At 43.0% G+C, this 17,725-nt stretch overlaps 1 protein-coding gene across 12 annotated transcripts in view; it reads right to left on the reverse strand.

The window, feature by feature from the left end:
* The window catches only part of Axud1 (AXIN1 up-regulated 1), a 73,443-nt gene that overhangs the window by 32,477 nt on the left and 23,241 nt on the right, over positions 1–17,725 (reverse strand). Inside the window, exons 1-3 of one of the 12 annotated variants that reach the window (XM_069307637.1) lie at positions 4,561–4,975; positions 4,165–4,322; positions 1,196–2,429 (exon numbers count right to left, since the gene is read on the reverse strand). In XM_069307637.1, the coding sequence (XP_069163738.1) occupies positions 1,196–2,429; positions 4,165–4,257 (1,327 nt within the window). In that variant the 5' untranslated portion in view covers positions 4,258–4,322; positions 4,561–4,975. Of the gene's footprint in view, positions 1–1,195; positions 2,430–4,164; positions 4,323–4,560; positions 4,976–17,725 lie in introns of those variants that run through there. The other 11 variants (XM_045756056.2, XM_069307634.1, XM_045756057.2 and 8 more) reach the window with 11 other exon arrangements.

The following is a 17,725-nucleotide window of genomic DNA, read 5'->3' on the forward strand; positions in this document are numbered from 1 at the left end:
CTCTACTACTACCTTAAGCCTTTCCTTCCGCTTGTTGACACTTGCTTCCCTACTTTGGTGCTCTAATTTCAATTATCTCCTTCAGCCCTGATGTCTGTTTTTGATTTACTACATATTCTCAATTTCTCTTAGTTCATGTATCTTATCTTTCTCACAGTTTATGGATTTCTGTACTTTTTTCTCCAGTCTTCCATCTCCATCTTCATCCCTTCTATCTACATCTCCCTCCTCCTCTTCTCTTCTTCCACCTTTTGTCTCCACTATCTCTCTATCCATTCTTAGTTCTTCTAATGTCTTCCTTATTACATCAATAGTGCTTTCATTTGCTCTTCTGTCCTCTCATACTGATCTCAATTTGCATTACAAGGTCCCCACATTGCTTTGTTTACTTCCTTTGATCTCAAAAGCTTTTCACCACATTCGATCCCTTCTTTACTCCCTATAGTTATCTCCTGTTTACCCATCCAATCTCTCTTTTCTTCCTTTAACACCTTGTCTATCTTTGAAACTGCACACCACGTATATTAAGCCATTCTTGCATTACAACAATAATGACTATATCCCCTATTCCCCAAGTCACTGACCAATAACTGGCAAGTTGCTCCTTATCCTCTGTCATTCTGTCATGTTAGATTTTTTCTAATGGTGTTTTTCCTACTGCCGACGGCACTATTCATATTTCTTTCTTTGCTCTTTCATCTAGTGGCTTCACTATCCCCTTTTTGTTGATCAATTCACAATTTTTTATATTATAAAATACTTCTATGTTCACTTGTGTCGTTAATTTGAATCTACCTCTTTTTCTTTACTCTTTCACTGTTTTATATTCCTCTATTGTTGTTTAGTGTTGTGATTTCTTTTTATCATTAAAATGTATACAGCTGTTCAAAGCCTCATCATAATCAAATTCTAAAGCATGTCCCCTGTCCCATGGTAAGAGCAAACCTGTATAAGATTTTGCAAAAGTAATACAATATACAGCAATACCGAAGTACACTAAAGCTATTCTAAATATACCCTAACAGTGTTACATAAATTTTATAGGTTACCTGTACTGATCAAAATATCTTGTACACACCATTTTTATTCTTTACAACATTATTAATAAATCACCATATTGTGCTCATGTGAAAAAGCCATTACATTACAGTATTAATGCTAAATAAACAGTACAAATAAGAGCATATAAATTTACCTTCATGTTCTTCACTGGCTTTCCGCTTGAGGCTACTTCTCCTTTCGAGCTGATCTGCAGAACCATTAAAAACGGGTCTTCTTGGCACATTAAACTCTTCATCTATTACATAGTCCCAGTTTTGTTCAGAATCACACACACCACTCTGATGTATACAGCCATTTTCACCTTGACAGGCATCGCCATGTTCCTGATCTTCGCTGTAACATGACTCGCCAGCTTCAGAATCCGTGTCTCTTATGGCATCCAAGTCAATGCCAAGGCTACTGCCAATGCCATCCACTGTATCTTTTGAAACACTTTGATTATTCTGGCACCCTAAAGGAATCTTTTCAACACTATCATTTTCATTCACGATTGAATGTTTAGATATTTCTTTTTTTTTCTCTAATACTGATTCGGTCTCCTCGTATTTCTTTTTTATTTCTAATTCCCATTCTTCATGTTTCTCACTGGATATTAACTCAATTTCACTATCATTCCTAACCCCACAATATTTGTCACCGTCTTTTTCAGTTTCACAACCATTCTCAACAAATATTGTCTTGGTTTCGTTGTATTCCTTACTTTTAACAGGGTTGTTAACACTTATTTCATTTACAAAGTCTTTGTCACAAATTTTCTCACTGTCCAAAAAACTGTCTTTTTCAGTTTCATTCTTTACTTCATTTCTAACTGCTTCATTTACTACAATTGTATCTAATCTTTTTGCGGTCTCAATACTGTCATTCCTTGTTTCACTTGTTTTATTACTTGTGCAAGTTTCCTCTTCATTCTGTATTGGCTCTCTAACACGTGAAGAATCTTCCTCACATTTTTGGGGGATGTCCACAGCCTCTTTCACTTCAATTAATGGGGTAATATTACTTTCAGTGTCCAGACTTACCTCAGAGTCTCTAACAACTGCTACAGTTTGCCACAACACATCTTTTATAACATCTTTATTGCACTGAATGTTCAATACATCCCTGTTATTCATAAGTTTGATGTGATTACAGCATTCAGCTTCTTTAACGTCATCTGAAGAGTCATTTGTCTCGTCACATTTTTCTGGCGAAGAAAATAGGGTATTTCCCATGCCACTATCACTACTAACACAACTATTTAAATCTGAACAACACTGGCTCTCAGGGGTTTCTTGTGGTGGTCCTGCCCTGTCCTCAATGGTTCCCCCAACCTCTGAGGTACTGCTGTGTGGGCTTCTACTGGTCTCTTGCTCCGACATAGTAGACACCTGCAAAGGATAAACAATTTAGTACAGTAAATTGTTTCTACAAGGAACTAGTAACAAACATCCATAAATACACTTATGATTCAGTGTATGAATAAATACCATGCTATGGAATAGGAGAAAATAGGCTACACACAACCTATAATTATGTGAGAAAAATGTAAGAATTCTGATAGAAAGATCTAGGGATAGCTCAGGATAGAAAACTGTCACCTGAGGACCATATAAAGAACATCGTGTGAGGAGCCAATGTTATGCTATCCAATTTCAGAATTGCTTTTAAATACATGTATGATGAAATACTAAAGAAATTATTCATGACCTTTGTGTGACCAAAGCTAGAATATGTAGCAGTTGTATGATGCCATATCTTAAGAAGCACATCAGCAAACTGGAAAAAGTGTAATGACATGCAACTAAATGGCTCAAGGAACTGAAAGACAAGAGCTAAGAGGAGAAGTTTGAGGCATTAAATATGCTAAAACTATAAGATAGGAAGAAAAAAAGGTGATATGATCGCTACATAGAAAATGTTAACAGGAATTGACAAAATTGATAGGGAAGAATTCCTGAGACCTGGAACTTCAAGAACAAGAGGTCATAGATTTAAACTAATTAATCAAAGCTGCCAAAGAAATATAAGAAAATTCACTTTTGCAAACAGAGTGGTAGATGATTGGAACAAGTGGAGGTGAAGCCAAAAGCGTCAGTAGTTTCAAAGCATTATATGATAAAGTACAGTACTGGGAAAACGGGACACCACAAGCGTAGCTCTCATCCTTTAACTACACTTATGTAATTACACACACAAATTGTGTACAGTACAACACTACAATATCACACAAATGCTGCATTCACTAGACACTGTCTTCCTGTGGATCTGGGGACAGAAATTTTTTTTTTACCCTTCTTTCTCTCTCAAGGCCCTCTGGCCAGGACACAGCCAAATCATTCATAGACTTCAGTAAAAATAACTTCTTAATTGTTAAAACAGTTTATATCAAGTTAGGTTTTAAAATCCATTGGTAAAGTATTCTGGTCACAAAGTGACCTGTATCCCTCGTATTTCTCTCGATAATCTCTCATACGGGAACGGTTGAGGGCCACAGGGCGAACAACACTACAAACCAGACATGACAGGACAGATCTCACTGAAACTTTTAAAATACTGAACAAGTTAGAGGATGTTAATCCGGATATTTTCTTCAGAAGGTCAGATGTAACAAACAAGGAGCAACAGTTTCAAGCTCAACAAGCCACAATGTAAGACTGAGAAGGAGATGCTTTTTTCACCCACAGGGTTATTATTATTAACCTTCCTGGAATGACCTTCCCAATTATGTTAAAAGACTGTACCTCACCCCCAAAATGTCAACCCATGTCTACTATTTTAAACAATGCTGTTTGTTGATCAAATTGTATTTTTGCTTTTTTTTCTGCCATGTTTGCCCCCCCCCTTTTTTTCCATTTTTTTTTCTTATTTTTTTTCAACACAATTTATACTTTAATCTCAATTAGTATTAAATTTTAGTCTTAGTGTTTTTCCTGCCCGAAACGCTTTGCGTAATAGTGGCTTTAGGAATTGTATGTACTAGCTGTATTTATAAATCCATCAACTTTTGTAACTTACCTTGTATGTATGTACTTTACCTGAATAAATATTTGTATTTGTAACCCATGGAAACGCCTACCTGCCGAAGCTGTAACTGCCAAAACTGTATTAAGTTTTAAAACATACCTGGAAACGATTATAAAGGCAAATGGGGGGGGGGGACCTTCGACAAGCTGCTGGCTTCCTGTCCTCAAGGCCACTCGGGTAAGTGGCCCTCATGTAAATTGGGTAAATCAGGTATCCTCTTGGCCAAGGGTGAGGTTGACCGATCACCCATCCAGTAACTGGCCACCCAACAATGATTAATCCAGTTAATGAGACAATGAGCACCTCACCGACAATGCCACGATAACAACACAATTATCTTTGCAACAAAATGTTGTACAGTATTCACAATAATTCTCCACTTTCCATGACTTAAGAGGTTGACCTTGTAACCGTTCAGGGGAGGAAAAATTCTTGTATGTTGTTTTACACTTTCCTAGAATAAGTTACCTATACAATAAGTGACATTAAGCTCACTTTGTGGAAGAAGTAATGGCGTAACGTACAGAAATAGTTTAGTGCTTGCAAGGAGTCATCAGGCAACACCAGAGCTTCCTGGCCCCATCACCCGTCCTCATATACTGCCTCTCAACACCCGTCATGTGGCCGTCCTCGCCTGGTGCCAGGCCCCCGCTCCACCTCACTTACTTCTCTACACACATCTATGTAGGAGTAGTTCCTCAAGGGTGTATAAGGTGGGGGAAACAAGGCAGCCTCCCCAACCTCCCGTGTTTTCAGTTACACTGAACTTATCCACACTGCGTCCCAATGGTGCTCTCCAGTAGTTGCTACAGCACACAAATTTTATTCTTCAGCTACTGCAGCAGAAGCTTTCGTCACACATCACACCCACTTCTATTATTCTATAGGTTGTGTGTTCCGGGAGCCATTGATTCGGTAGTGTGTGGTAAATATATAGAAAATGTAATATGCAGAAGCCGCCGTAGAGGTATTGGGACACGGGCCAGATGACGAGAAGACTAGTGACGTCACCGCTCACCCACCAATCACCGTAAGGATATTTTGACGCAATAAACCAGAATTTGCTCTAGACACATAATTTATCCTTTAAATAAGTGTCATATTTTACTTAATATAGATACAATTTATAGACCGCAATTTCCGCGCGACCTGCAAATGATATGTGATTACCATAAGATAACATATATGTTGATGTTCCTACAGTATATCTACATGGAAATGTCTGTCAGTCTGTTTGAGGATGGAGGCCAGACGCTTGGGGATAGTCTCAGCCAACTTTGTACCCTGATTCTTGCGGGGTACGTGCCCAACAAAGTTGGGTCTAGGCTGGCAATATTCAAAAGAGAACAGCACGGCATGGCCTCATACCTTATGAGCCATACGGCCTTGTGATGATTTATCATTAGTCACCAGTTTCCATTCGGCTAAAAAAAAATGTACCTTGATTCCGGTGGGATGCAAACCCAAAATGGTCAGGTTGGGGTTCGCCATATTCAAAAGAGAACAACATAGCATAGCCACATACTCCCCCCCCCCCCCCACATGATGATTTGGCATTGGCCACTGGTTCTCCAGCCCGTCCTCTTACGGTTTCCCAACATCAAGAAACTGTTTTACCAAAGTCCCCCTCTCCTAACCTACCAGAGGACCCAAACCAGAAAACGGAACAGCATGTAATTTTTATGAGCCGCTACCATTTTTTAGTACAACAATTTTTGGCCGTAGGTAAAGTGTGCATTAAAATGCGATGGTATATTAGGAGGATGGGTTTGGTTCTCATCTGATGAAATAGTTTGAAAAGAAAATGCAATTATTTTTTTTACAGCGCTGTAAAACATTATGCACTGATCTCAGGAAAATTAACAAATTATTTACTCATTATACATTGCCTGTAGTAGCAAGAAGTAACTTTTAAACTATGTACACACACCACCACCAAGGCTCAGCCCCTTCCCCCAACCACCCACAGGCTGACACATTATGTACTTATCAAGTGCCAGTCTCAAATGTTGGGTTGTGTTTTTCCAATAGTGAGCAGTTATTGTGATTTTTGTGGTATTACATGTTCTCTGTAAGAGACAGAGAGAGAGAGAGACTGGGACACTGGTAAGGATCCTTCCGTTTGGCATTCTACCGCACATATATTCGTTTGAGCGTCATACAACTGTGGTCAGAGGAGCCCTGCTATTTCTAAGTGTCCATTAAAGAAGGTTGGTGAGATCTCATCATGCAGGGAGGCTTGTTATGGGCTGGTGGTGGTGGTCAAGTGGGACGTAGTGCTGAAGGTGGCAGGAGGCGCAGAGTTTGTGTGAGGCCTGGAGCAGAGAGCATTGAGTGAAGTGAGGGGTAGAGAGCTGGAATGCGGCTGGGAGTGGCTCTGTTCCTTAGTGTTATATCTGCGTCTACCTCACCTTGTGCTGGACCGTTATTGTTGTTTTAGATTCAACTACTCGGAACAAAAGTTCCATGTAGCACGGGCTATGGTGAGCCATAGTGGACTTACCCGACACAGGAGCGGGGCTGTAACTGCGATATGTGTGTGTGTGCTGGACCCAGTTTGCTTCTTAATATGGCAGGATGGTCATCATTGGCCTGATGGGAAGCTCACTGGCTACTTTTGGCACCCACTAAGTTATTCGTGGCAACGTTGGTGAATATGTATTAATATAATTATATGTCATTGATGATCATGTGGTATAATTGAGAACATTTAATTGTTTACAATATAATTTCTTGGAATGTGGGAGTCCTTGTAGCAGCCACATTAGCTGTAATGTTGCTGCCTCAACACCATATATGAATCGAGCTCCTTCAAGGTTGAATGTTATGAACTGTTCATGCCGTGCCACCTCTTGGGTGCCTTAATCTCTATCAACCAATAGCTAGATGTTTAAGTCATCCTTATTTGTGAAAAGTTCAGAAACATAAAATGATCCAAGTAATTATAGTTTAAATGGAGCCCAAGGACCTATCATATTTATTTATATACAAGAAGGTACATTGAGTTTGTGAGGATACATAGCATGGTATTTACATTCTTGTAAAGCCACTAGTGGAGTAGTGGCTTTAGCCGTATGAGTATGAATACCACCCCCCTGGCTACAGACGCCAGCCAGTCATAACAGGTAGTAGAGAGAGCAACCAGCAGCGTCCCAATTTAAACCCCAGCGAGATGCAGTGATGACGCAATATTGGATGTGCGGCAGGACACACACCTCGCTACCTCTGGCGGCCACCAGTGACGTTCACGGCTCCTTCAACCTCATCATTAATAACACTTTTATTTGCACACAACACAGCTGGAGAGTTGGTGTCGTGTGACGTCCCTCCTGCAGCCGGGGTCCCTCAGTGTCTCCCCATCCTCCCCACTACTGCCCTTCCCTCCCTCTACCCCTACCCATCCAAGCTACCTAATTCTCTCCCGCTCCAATATCCTACAACATGCCCACCCTCCCTCACACCCCAGGCACCCGTCCCTCACACCCACTCACCCGTCCCTCACACCCACTCACCCGTCCCTCACACCCACTCACCCGTCCCTCACCCACTCAAAACAACAGTCATCAATTATAGACACTCTAATTAAACCAACTGTATCGCAACTGTACTCCTCACCAATTGTACCAGCTGCCCACAACCCAGTCAACCAGCTGCCCCATCAACTGCTACAAACATTAACAACAACCAGCCCTTGACCACCATCAACCACTCACCAATCCAACCATCAGTCAACCACCACCAATAAACCCCAAACACTAGGGGGGGGGCGGGGCAAAGGCTCACCATCAATTTTAAATGACACGAGTAATTACGCTAATTGTTATAATTTGGTCCTTGAAGCAGTGAAGGGAGGCAGGGGTGGGAGATAGATTGATATAGATAGAGCTAGTACATACAAAGCCTAAAGCCACTATTACGCAATGCGTTTCGGGCAAGAGATAGATATAGATAGACAGAGAGAGAGAGAGAGAGAGAGAGAGAGAGAGAGAGAGAGAGAGAGAGAGAGAGAGAGAGAGAGAGAGAGAGAGAGAGAGAGAGAGAGAGAGAGAGAGAGAGGGAGAGAGAGCCAGAGAGAGCCAGAGAGAGAGAGAGAGAGAGAGAGAGAGAGAGAGAGATAAGAGATAAGAGATAAGGGATGAGTAAACGAGAGCGATAGAGCGCATGACGGCTGTGCGGGAGGCGCATGTATTTTGTTTTGGGTCATGTCCTTGGCGGCGCGCACAAACAAGACTGTATTGATCACTCAGGGGAAGACGCGCCTCACCGAGGGCGGCCCGCTGGAGTAAGGTGCAAGAGGAAGGGGAAGCAGTAGCACTTAAACAGGGGGATGAGCCGCGCTTGGGGAAGGAAACACAAGAAACATGACCAAGACTGCATTGTATGAGATGACGGAGAAAGAAAACGAGTCTCATCTACAGAGGGAAAAAGAAATAAGGTAGACAAAGAGATGGAGGAGGAAGCAGGAGATAGTGGGAAGGAAGTTGACAGTTCCCTCCGGGCACAGTGGAGGGGAAGGCCGAGCTGCATGACCGGAGGAGACATAAGGTGGTAGGGAGGAGCACGTACTGGTGGAGTTACTACAGGTATTCCCTTATCTGCATCACAGGGAGTTTCAAGTCGCATTCACGTGTTTGTCATATCCGAAGCGCTGCGATTTCTTCCTTACAATGATTAAGCCGTATATAAGTACGATATGTGTATATAAGTACGTATATACGTAAGTATAAGAGCCACTAAAGTGTTAATGACCCTTCAGGTAAATAAGTCTAAGTTTCTGTACTAAACCGGCCTTTATTGCTAAGATCAGTGGGCCAGGTCAGTCACCTCATGGTAACGAGGTGACTGACTCGTAATAAATAGTTGACATGTCTTTTATTAGCAACTATATACAAAAACAATAGGAACTATACTGTGTTTCTGACTACCAACATTACACAATAATGGCTATCCCATTATGGTTATCTTGAGAGGATTTCGGGGCTTAGCGTCCCCGCGGCCCGGTCCTCGACCACGCCTCCTTTTTGTTACACACCCCCAGGAAGCAGCCCGTAGCAGCTGTCTAACTCCCAGGTACCTATTTACTGCTAGGTGAACAGGTGCATCAAGGTGAAAGAAACATTTTGTCCATTTGTCTCCGCCTCCACCGGGGATCGAACCCGGAACCTCAGGACTACGAATCCGAAGCGCTGTCCACTCAGCTGTCAGGCGCCCATTATCGGTTAGCCATTACGGTTAGCCAGTGACACCCCCGGCGGGCAGGGGAACTACAGGTCAGGGTTTGAGAAGACGGTACGATACATTTTATGAATGAAATAATTATAAACTCGCTGGAGTTCCTTGACTTATGATCACGACAGCTGGATGTGAACCCGTGTGTGTTAGTTTACGGCGTAAGACCGCGGTCACCGGGCGGGAAGAGTAAGACCTCGGTCACTGGGCGGGAATTTAATATTCGACCTTGGGGGACCTCGAAATAATCCTAACGGGTATGCATACACTCTGGCTGCCTGTCCCAAGACACAATAAATTATTAATTATTATGATATGCCTCAATGAGGTTACAGAGCAATACAAATAAAAAAAAAACGGCAGCTTACAGTCAAGTTTTCATCACGCGTAGTTGATATAGTGTATCCTTAAATATGCAGATCTGGTTACCATTTTCTGTAACTCGCCTTACTATGTGAGTAGTCAGATATTTTTACCCAGGAGAAACAGATATATAATTCACAAATGAATTCTATATCATGCATAATTGTTGATTATATGCTCACTATACGGTGTGAGCACCTTACACACTAAATTAATTTTTGGGGTAGAGTTTGTAAAGCCAGTAAATCCGTGGGTAAGTTTTCCACTGCGACTCCCAGGATGGGTACATATTATGTACGTGCATTATATATGAACTATATAAGGTCACATGTAACACAAACAAGGAGCAACGGGTTCAAGTTCAACAAGCCACAATGTAGAACTGACAACAGGAGATGCTTTTTCACTCACAGAGTTATTAACCCTTGGAACCGCCTACCCGCCGAAGCAGTAAATGACTTGAATTTCAAAATCAAACTGGAAAAGATTATCTGAGCAAATGGTGGGAGGGGGAACTTCGACAAGCCGCCGGTTTCCTGTCCTCGTCGAGGCCACTAGTGGTAGCGGCCCTCAGGTAAATCAGGTAATAATAATAATAATAATAATAATAATAATAATAATAATAATAATAATAATGTACATTTACAGATTCATTGGATACTGGTATAGTTATTGTATATTTTTTTTTTTTTTTGCAGGGAAATTCCTGCGCGGGCCCTAAGCCTCTGGCTGGCCCACTAAAACGTATACAGATGAAGTGTTAAAGATACTAAATGTGTCTCTTTTAACACTCAATATTTATACCTTGCCTAAAATATTAACGTATGAATTTGTTTATAAAATATAGATTATTGTTATTCTAGCTAACAGTGTACGACAACATGAGCCATACAGCTGGCAGAACGGAGGAGCGGGCGGCGCAGCGCTGCCAGGCGACCAAGACCTGTGACTGCGTATATGATCTCCAAGGTTGACCTTAATCAATAGTGGCCCTCATCCTCCCCTGTACGGCAGTAGTTGGCCCTCATCCTCCCCTGTACGGCAGTAGTTGGCCCTCATCCTCCCCTGTACGGCAGTAGTTGGCCCTCATCCTCCCCTGTACGGCAGTAGTTGGCCCTCATCCTCCCCTGTACGGCAGTAGTTGGCCCTCATCCTCCCCTGTACGGCAGTAGTTGGCCCTCATCCTCCCCTGTACGGCAGTAGTTGGCCCTCATTACCATCACGGCAGTCTAACATGACGTACCCGACACCACCAGTTACAAGCAGAGGGCATCAACTTCCAAACACATTGAAATAATAATTGATAAATTTATTACAGTAATAATAATTAACGGATAAACTTATTACAATAATAATAATTGTTATTTATTCAATATACATTTGCCGATACTCAACTGTACCATGATTTTGTTCATTTATTATGTATCCATACTCATCCTGTGTGGTGGAAGAGGCTACAGATGCCTCTAATTAACTCGGGAACTGAACCCCCTAAATTCATTTAGCTAAGCAAGTATCCAACTTGGTAGCTAAGTTACACAGCCTAATGCATTATCAATAGTCTTTTACAGCACAAATTGTTCAAGAAATAACCCACAATAGTTTCTAAACCGAGCAAGTCACATCTACGGTGAGGTAGTTCCAGTTTCGAATCATTCACCCCATAACGAGTACTGTATAGAACATGATCACAACAGGACGTATAAACGGTACAGGGATTACAGTCACTATAGCTACTATCAGTACTTGGGAGTTTACGGGCTCACCATAGCCCGTGCTACATGGACACTTCGTTGTGAGTAGCTAAATCTGAAACAACAACAACTTGGGAGTACAATCAATACAAGGAGAAAATCAATACGACTATCATGGCCTTACTGTAAGCCCCTGTGGTACAGGCACCGTAGGCTACAGGTACTGTGAGGACCCCCAATAATATTTTCAAGAGGGTAACAAAGTCATATAAATATTTCATTTAGTTTACCAGGCTAACAATAATTTAAACATTTGCTTTGCGTAATTTCTTGGAAACAGATTTCTCCAAAGCATCAGTAAGTTGTTAGTTATTGAGAACATGGTTTTCAGTCGTCATGAGAGCAAGTGTGTTTAGTCGTTCTTGTGCCACTGTCAGTGGTTCATCTTGGAGAAACTCCTCTCTCCAGGCGCACTAGTTATCATTAAACAGGTAAATCCGTAGTGGTGTTTCAACACTAGGGAACGAAGAAGTTAAGCCATTATTTACTACAAGGACGTAGATATCAAGAGCTTGTAGTGTTTCATGCTTGTGTCGGAATGTTGCAAGTTGCCCAACAACTTCCTGAAGTGAAGAGTTTCTGGCACACATTTAGGCTCGATGTCCTCCAAGTAAATCTTCTGAAACTTGACTGCTGTTGTTGTTGAAATCATCATTCATTTGCTGGAAATTCCACCAGGAAGCCAAATAATGAATGAACATTATATATGCTTCAATGCCATGAGAAAGAACTGAGTCCAACTTATCTATGACGGGTATCACACACACACACATTATATATATATATATATATATATATATATATATATATATATATATATATATATATATATATATATATATATATATATATATATATATATATATATATATATATATATTTATAGGCATGTTAGGCATTACCTGGCATAGCGTGCCAAGTAGTGCCTGGTTATTTTCAAATATTTCTTTCAAAATTGGCTTATTCCAATTAATATTATATTAAGAACATGAATTATTGACTTAATTAGGTTAGGTTAGGATAGGTTGGATAGAAGGATGGCAGGATGCAGATCAGTGAGGTGACCTTTGACAAAACTTGCATCCGGCGGGTCAATCGATAGTGAAGCACTTGCTGTCTGCTTCCCTCGCTCCCTGCTTTCCTTCCTGCTTCCCTCCCTCCTTACCTCGGTTCCCGCTTCCCTCCCTCCATATTTCCCTCTATATTTCCCTCCCTGTTTATCTCACACAACAACAGTTACATCAACATTTACAACAATATCAACACAACAAATAAAAGTACCACTAATATAAATCAGCACATGCAACAAATAAAACCGCGCCACCAGCAACAAATACAACAAGAACATTCCACTTGTTGACCACCCGAAGAGGATCCGAGTATTTCCTTATTCCTTCCGCTCATTTGCATGTCCGGCTCCCACCTGTTTCCTCTTCTCCTGCTTTCTCTGAATGTCCACCTGATCTATTCCCTTCAGTATCTTGTATGTTGTGATCATATTCCCCCAGTTACCTTGTTTCTTCAAGGGTTAGTTCCATTAGTCTATGTTCGTAGGTTGACCACTCTTAGCTCTGACACTGATCTCGTTGTAAACATTTGTATTGTTACACTTTTGGCTTTAAGTTTCAGTAGGTGCGGATTCCATGCCAGTGATGCATACTGCAGTATTGGTCTAATGAATGTTGTGCAGATTGCCTTGAAGAAGTCCTAATTCAGGTTTCTATTTTTGCCAACGTCCCATATGCTGCCGATGTTATCGGGTTTATGTGTGTGCCTCCGGTGTGAGTGTTTGAATTATATGCACTCCCAGATCCTTCTCTCTGTGTGAGTCTTGTAGCTGTCTTTACCTTATGGTGGTGGAGGTGGTGTAAGGTGGAGATGGTGGTGGTGGTGGTGATGGTGGTGGTGTGAGGTGGTGGTGGTGGTGGTAGGAAGGTAGGAGGGGGGGGGGGGGGGCGGGAAGGGGCGGTGTTGGGATCAATGGTGGTGAAATATTCAGGGAAGCCCCTGTCGTGGAGTGGGGGGTATGTGAGTTGAGGGGTTTGGGGCAGGCCAGGGGAATGGGGCAGGGCAGGGGTATACGGGGCACAACGGGAAGACAGGGAATGGGGCGGGTTGTGAGTTGATGGGGGCGGGGGAGGGTACAGAGCAGAATAACGAGTTTGGCAGTACAAGAGACTGTGAGGGGCACGTATACGGGGCTGTGAGGGGCACGTATACGGGGCTGTGAGGGGCACGTATACGGGGCTGTGAGGGGCACGTATACGGGGCTGTGAGGGGCACGTATACGGGGCTGTGAGGGGCACGTATACGGGGCTGTGAGGGGCACGTATACGGGGCTGTGAGGGGCACGTATACGGGGCTGTGAGGGGCACGTATACGGGGCTGTGAGGGGCACGTATACGGGGCTGTGAGGGGCACGTATACGGGGCTGTGAGGGGCACGTATACGGGGCTGTGATGGGCACGTATACGGGGCTGTGAGGGGCACGTATACGGGGCTGTGAGGGGGAGGTGTGAGGGGCAGTAGACGAGGTTGTGAGGAAGAATTATGAGGTAATACAAAGCAAACAGAGGAGCGGACACATCCTGGCACACAAACATATACGGAAAACATTAAATTATATGAGTCAAGCAGACATTTATGAGGTGGTGTGTGAGTTAAGAGACAGTACCGGTACGATGACCCCGGTGTTACTAGACTGTGTGTACCGCTCTAGGCCTAAAGCTACCTGCTTCCTCCAACAGTGTCGTTGTTCAAATAACAGAAATCTTGTTTTCTTCAGTGAGGAACCAGACAAATAACAAGAAATCAACCGCCAGTGATTTCAGAACCAAACCTAACCAAATCTAACCAAACCTAGCTTACTCAATCAAACCTAACCTAACCAATCCTGTCTAACCCAACCTTCACTAATACCCTACTCCAATAGAATGTATGATCCTGAAATAAGATCAAATCCAGGTTTGCTTGGCACACGGCCCAGTGTGGCAAGCCTCACAAGGCTTACTCCTTCACGAATATCGGAACTTTTAGAATATACCTGTAGTATAGTATAGTAGTAAGCAAATTTCACGATTACAGAACGTCTCTTCCTATTATTTTATTCGTAAAAACCTTTAAGCGAGACAGTAATTTGTTATCCAGTAAGCCATAAACCTTGGTGCCGCGGCCTTCATTTGTTTCCCCGGTAGTGAACGAGAATAAACCTGAGGAGACTATTTCAATCCCATTAAGTGGGGTGAGCCGCGCCGCCTCGCTGCCTCTCCAGGGATGTAACCGCTGCATTACCTCGAGTCCTCTCACTACGGGCTCACCATAGCCCGTGCTACTTGGAAATTTTTGTTCCAAGTAGCGAATCTTAAACAACAACTACTCTCACTATTACACCTCTCCTGGTTACTTTGCCCACATTTATCCCATCTGGTCTAATCCAGGGTGAGAAGATAATCAAAGAAACTTAGTAAGAAAAAAAAAATCTGAATTTGATAAAGCCCGCACAAAGGTAACGTATCGTCGTCGCCCCTAACTCAACAACAACAACAACAAAGGTAACGTGTTTGCTTTATCAAAATGTCCTAAGGCGAAGCTTGTTAAGGCGGCGGCCATCCCCCACCCTCTAACCTCAAGATTCATTCGTCAGTTTTAACATAATTTGTATTAAAAATAAGTTTCTTTTCACATATAAATCGCAACCCGTCCTCGACTCAAGTCCATTACATTCAGCGGTCAACCCCACAGACGCATTCATATATTTTGACATACTGCTCATTCAAAACGTGAATTTTCTCAAATATAAATTAATATTATAATATATATTAGCATGTTGTGCATATATATAGGCATAGGCTAGGTTAGGTTAGGTGTTTAGGTTCTGTTGGCGATTATTTGTATTTGTAGTACGTGGGTGAAGCATTTACAGCGTTGTGGTTCGAACAAAATTCGTCAGTGAAGCACTTGTTCCGGATATGTTCGAACGTCAGCAGTTGTGAGTCGTGTGTAAACCGCTTTTCATTCATAAACAGGGGGTTTGGCGGGTGGATGGAATCACTTTTGGATCTTTGTTTGGAGGACGGGCTGGAATTTTGTTTCGGAAGTGTTCGAACGTCACTTGTTCCGGAAGTGTTCGAACGTCAACAGTTGTGAGTCGTGTGTAAATCGTTTTTTATTCATACACAGGGGGTTTGGCGGGTGGATGGAATCACTTTTGGGTCTTTGTTTGGAGGACGGGCTGGAGGACGGTCTGCCATTCCAACCAGCGGTCGAAACTAAAGACTCATTCATCCATTTTAACAAGCAGTTTATTCAAAACAGGAATTTCTTATATATATAAATTAATATTGTTATATATCGTCCGTGAACGTTCAGGGAACCCTTCGTGAAGCATTTATCATCCGGGAACGTTCAGGGAACCCTTCGTGCAGTATGTATCGTCCGTGAACGTTCAGGGAACCCTTCGTGCAGTATGTATCGTCCGTGAACGTCCAGGGAACCCTTCGTGCAGTATGTATCGTCCGTGAACGTTCAGGGAACCCTTCGTGAAGTATGTATCGTCCGTGAACGTTCAGGGAATCCTTCGTGAAGTATGTATCGTCCGTAAACGTTCAGGGAACCCTTCGTGAAGTATGTATCGTCCGTGAACGTTCAGGGAACCCTTCGTGAAGTATGTATCGTCCGTAAACGTTCAGGGAACCCTTCGTGAAGTATGTATCGTCCGTAAACGTTCAGGGAACCCTTCGTGCAGTATATATCGTCAATGAACGTTCAGGAAACCCTTCGTGAAGTATGTATCGTCCGTGAACGTTCCGGGAACCCTCCGTGAATGTTCCGGGAACCCTCCGTGAAGTATTTATTGTCCGTGAACGTTCAGGGAACCCTTCGTGCAGTATGTATCGTCCGTGAACGTTCCGGGAACCCTCCGTGAATGTTCCGGGAACCCTTCGTGCAATATGTATCGTCCGTGAACGTTCCGGGAACCCTTCGTGAAGTCTTGTTGAGGTCGCTGGCCTAGTCACGCTACCAATCATTGTTCCAAAACTGAACTAGACGCATTAAACATTCACAAACCTCGTGCTAAATCTCATCAACCTCACGTCGGGAGCAAGAGCATATTTATCTAAGCCAATAAAAACGTAGCGCGGCGTGTTTACAGGGCCATGATTGGCCAACTCTCAAGCAGTCGACTTCTTTCTTCTCGCTTTCCGAAAACGGCAATATTTTCACCCAGGCTGTTATTTTGAGCGAATTAGAATCCAGGTTGTGATTGTTTGCCTGCTCCTGATTGGTGGTTGGCGTGCTGGAGGTTTGCACTTAATAGGGTCAAGCATCATCCATTACACGTGTACACACAGTGGGGATCCCACGTACACATGAGTACACACAATGGTCACCCACGTACACAGTACACACAATGGTCACCCACGTACACAGTACACACAATGGTCACCCACGTACACACGAGTACAAGTACTCTCACCCACCACAAGAGCCAACCAAGCACAACTACCTATGACATAATAACCCACTAGGCTTTACCACAAAAATGTACAGTACAAAACTGTACACCAGTTGATTGACAGTTGAGAGGCGGGACCAAAGAGCTAGAGGTCAACCCCCGCAAGCACAACTAGGTAAGTACAAACGTCAATACCTATTACATATAAAATAACTTTAAACCGAGGACAGAAACCAATTCAAACCCAATCTTCTATACAAAACGTAATGGATATACCAATCACAATCCTTTCATTCGTCACGTAGAACATCACTGATTATGAAGTTACGTTCAGGTATTAAATATAAGATGCCACAAGAGTGGGAACCGGACCAGAGTGCCACAGTGCCAAGAAACAACAGTGCCGCCTCCTAACTGTATGATGGCACCGTCGCTATGGCAACACACCACTAGGAGCTGAGGCTACACCTACGCACGCCACGGCTCTCAAGCACGCAATACTCGCAGGCTCTCAAGCACGCAATACTCGCAGGCTCTCAAGCACGCAATACTCGCAGACTCTCAAGCACGCAATACTCGCAGACTCTCAAGCACACAATACTCGCAGACTCTCAAGCACGCAATACTCGCAGGCTCTCAAGCACGCAATACTCGCAGGCTCTCAAGCACGCAATACTCGCAGACTCTCAAGCATGCAATACTCGCAGGCTCTCAAGCACGCAATACTCGCAGGCTCTCAAGCACGCAATACTCGCAGGCTCTCAAGCACACAATACTCACAGGCTCTCAAGCACGCAATACTCGCAGGCTCTCAAGCACGCAATACTCACAGGCTCTCAAGCACGCAATACTCGCAGGC

Source organism: Procambarus clarkii, chromosome 60 (genome assembly GCF_040958095.1).
Source record: "Procambarus clarkii isolate CNS0578487 chromosome 60, FALCON_Pclarkii_2.0, whole genome shotgun sequence".
Taxonomy (NCBI): domain Eukaryota; kingdom Metazoa; phylum Arthropoda; class Malacostraca; order Decapoda; family Cambaridae; genus Procambarus; species Procambarus clarkii.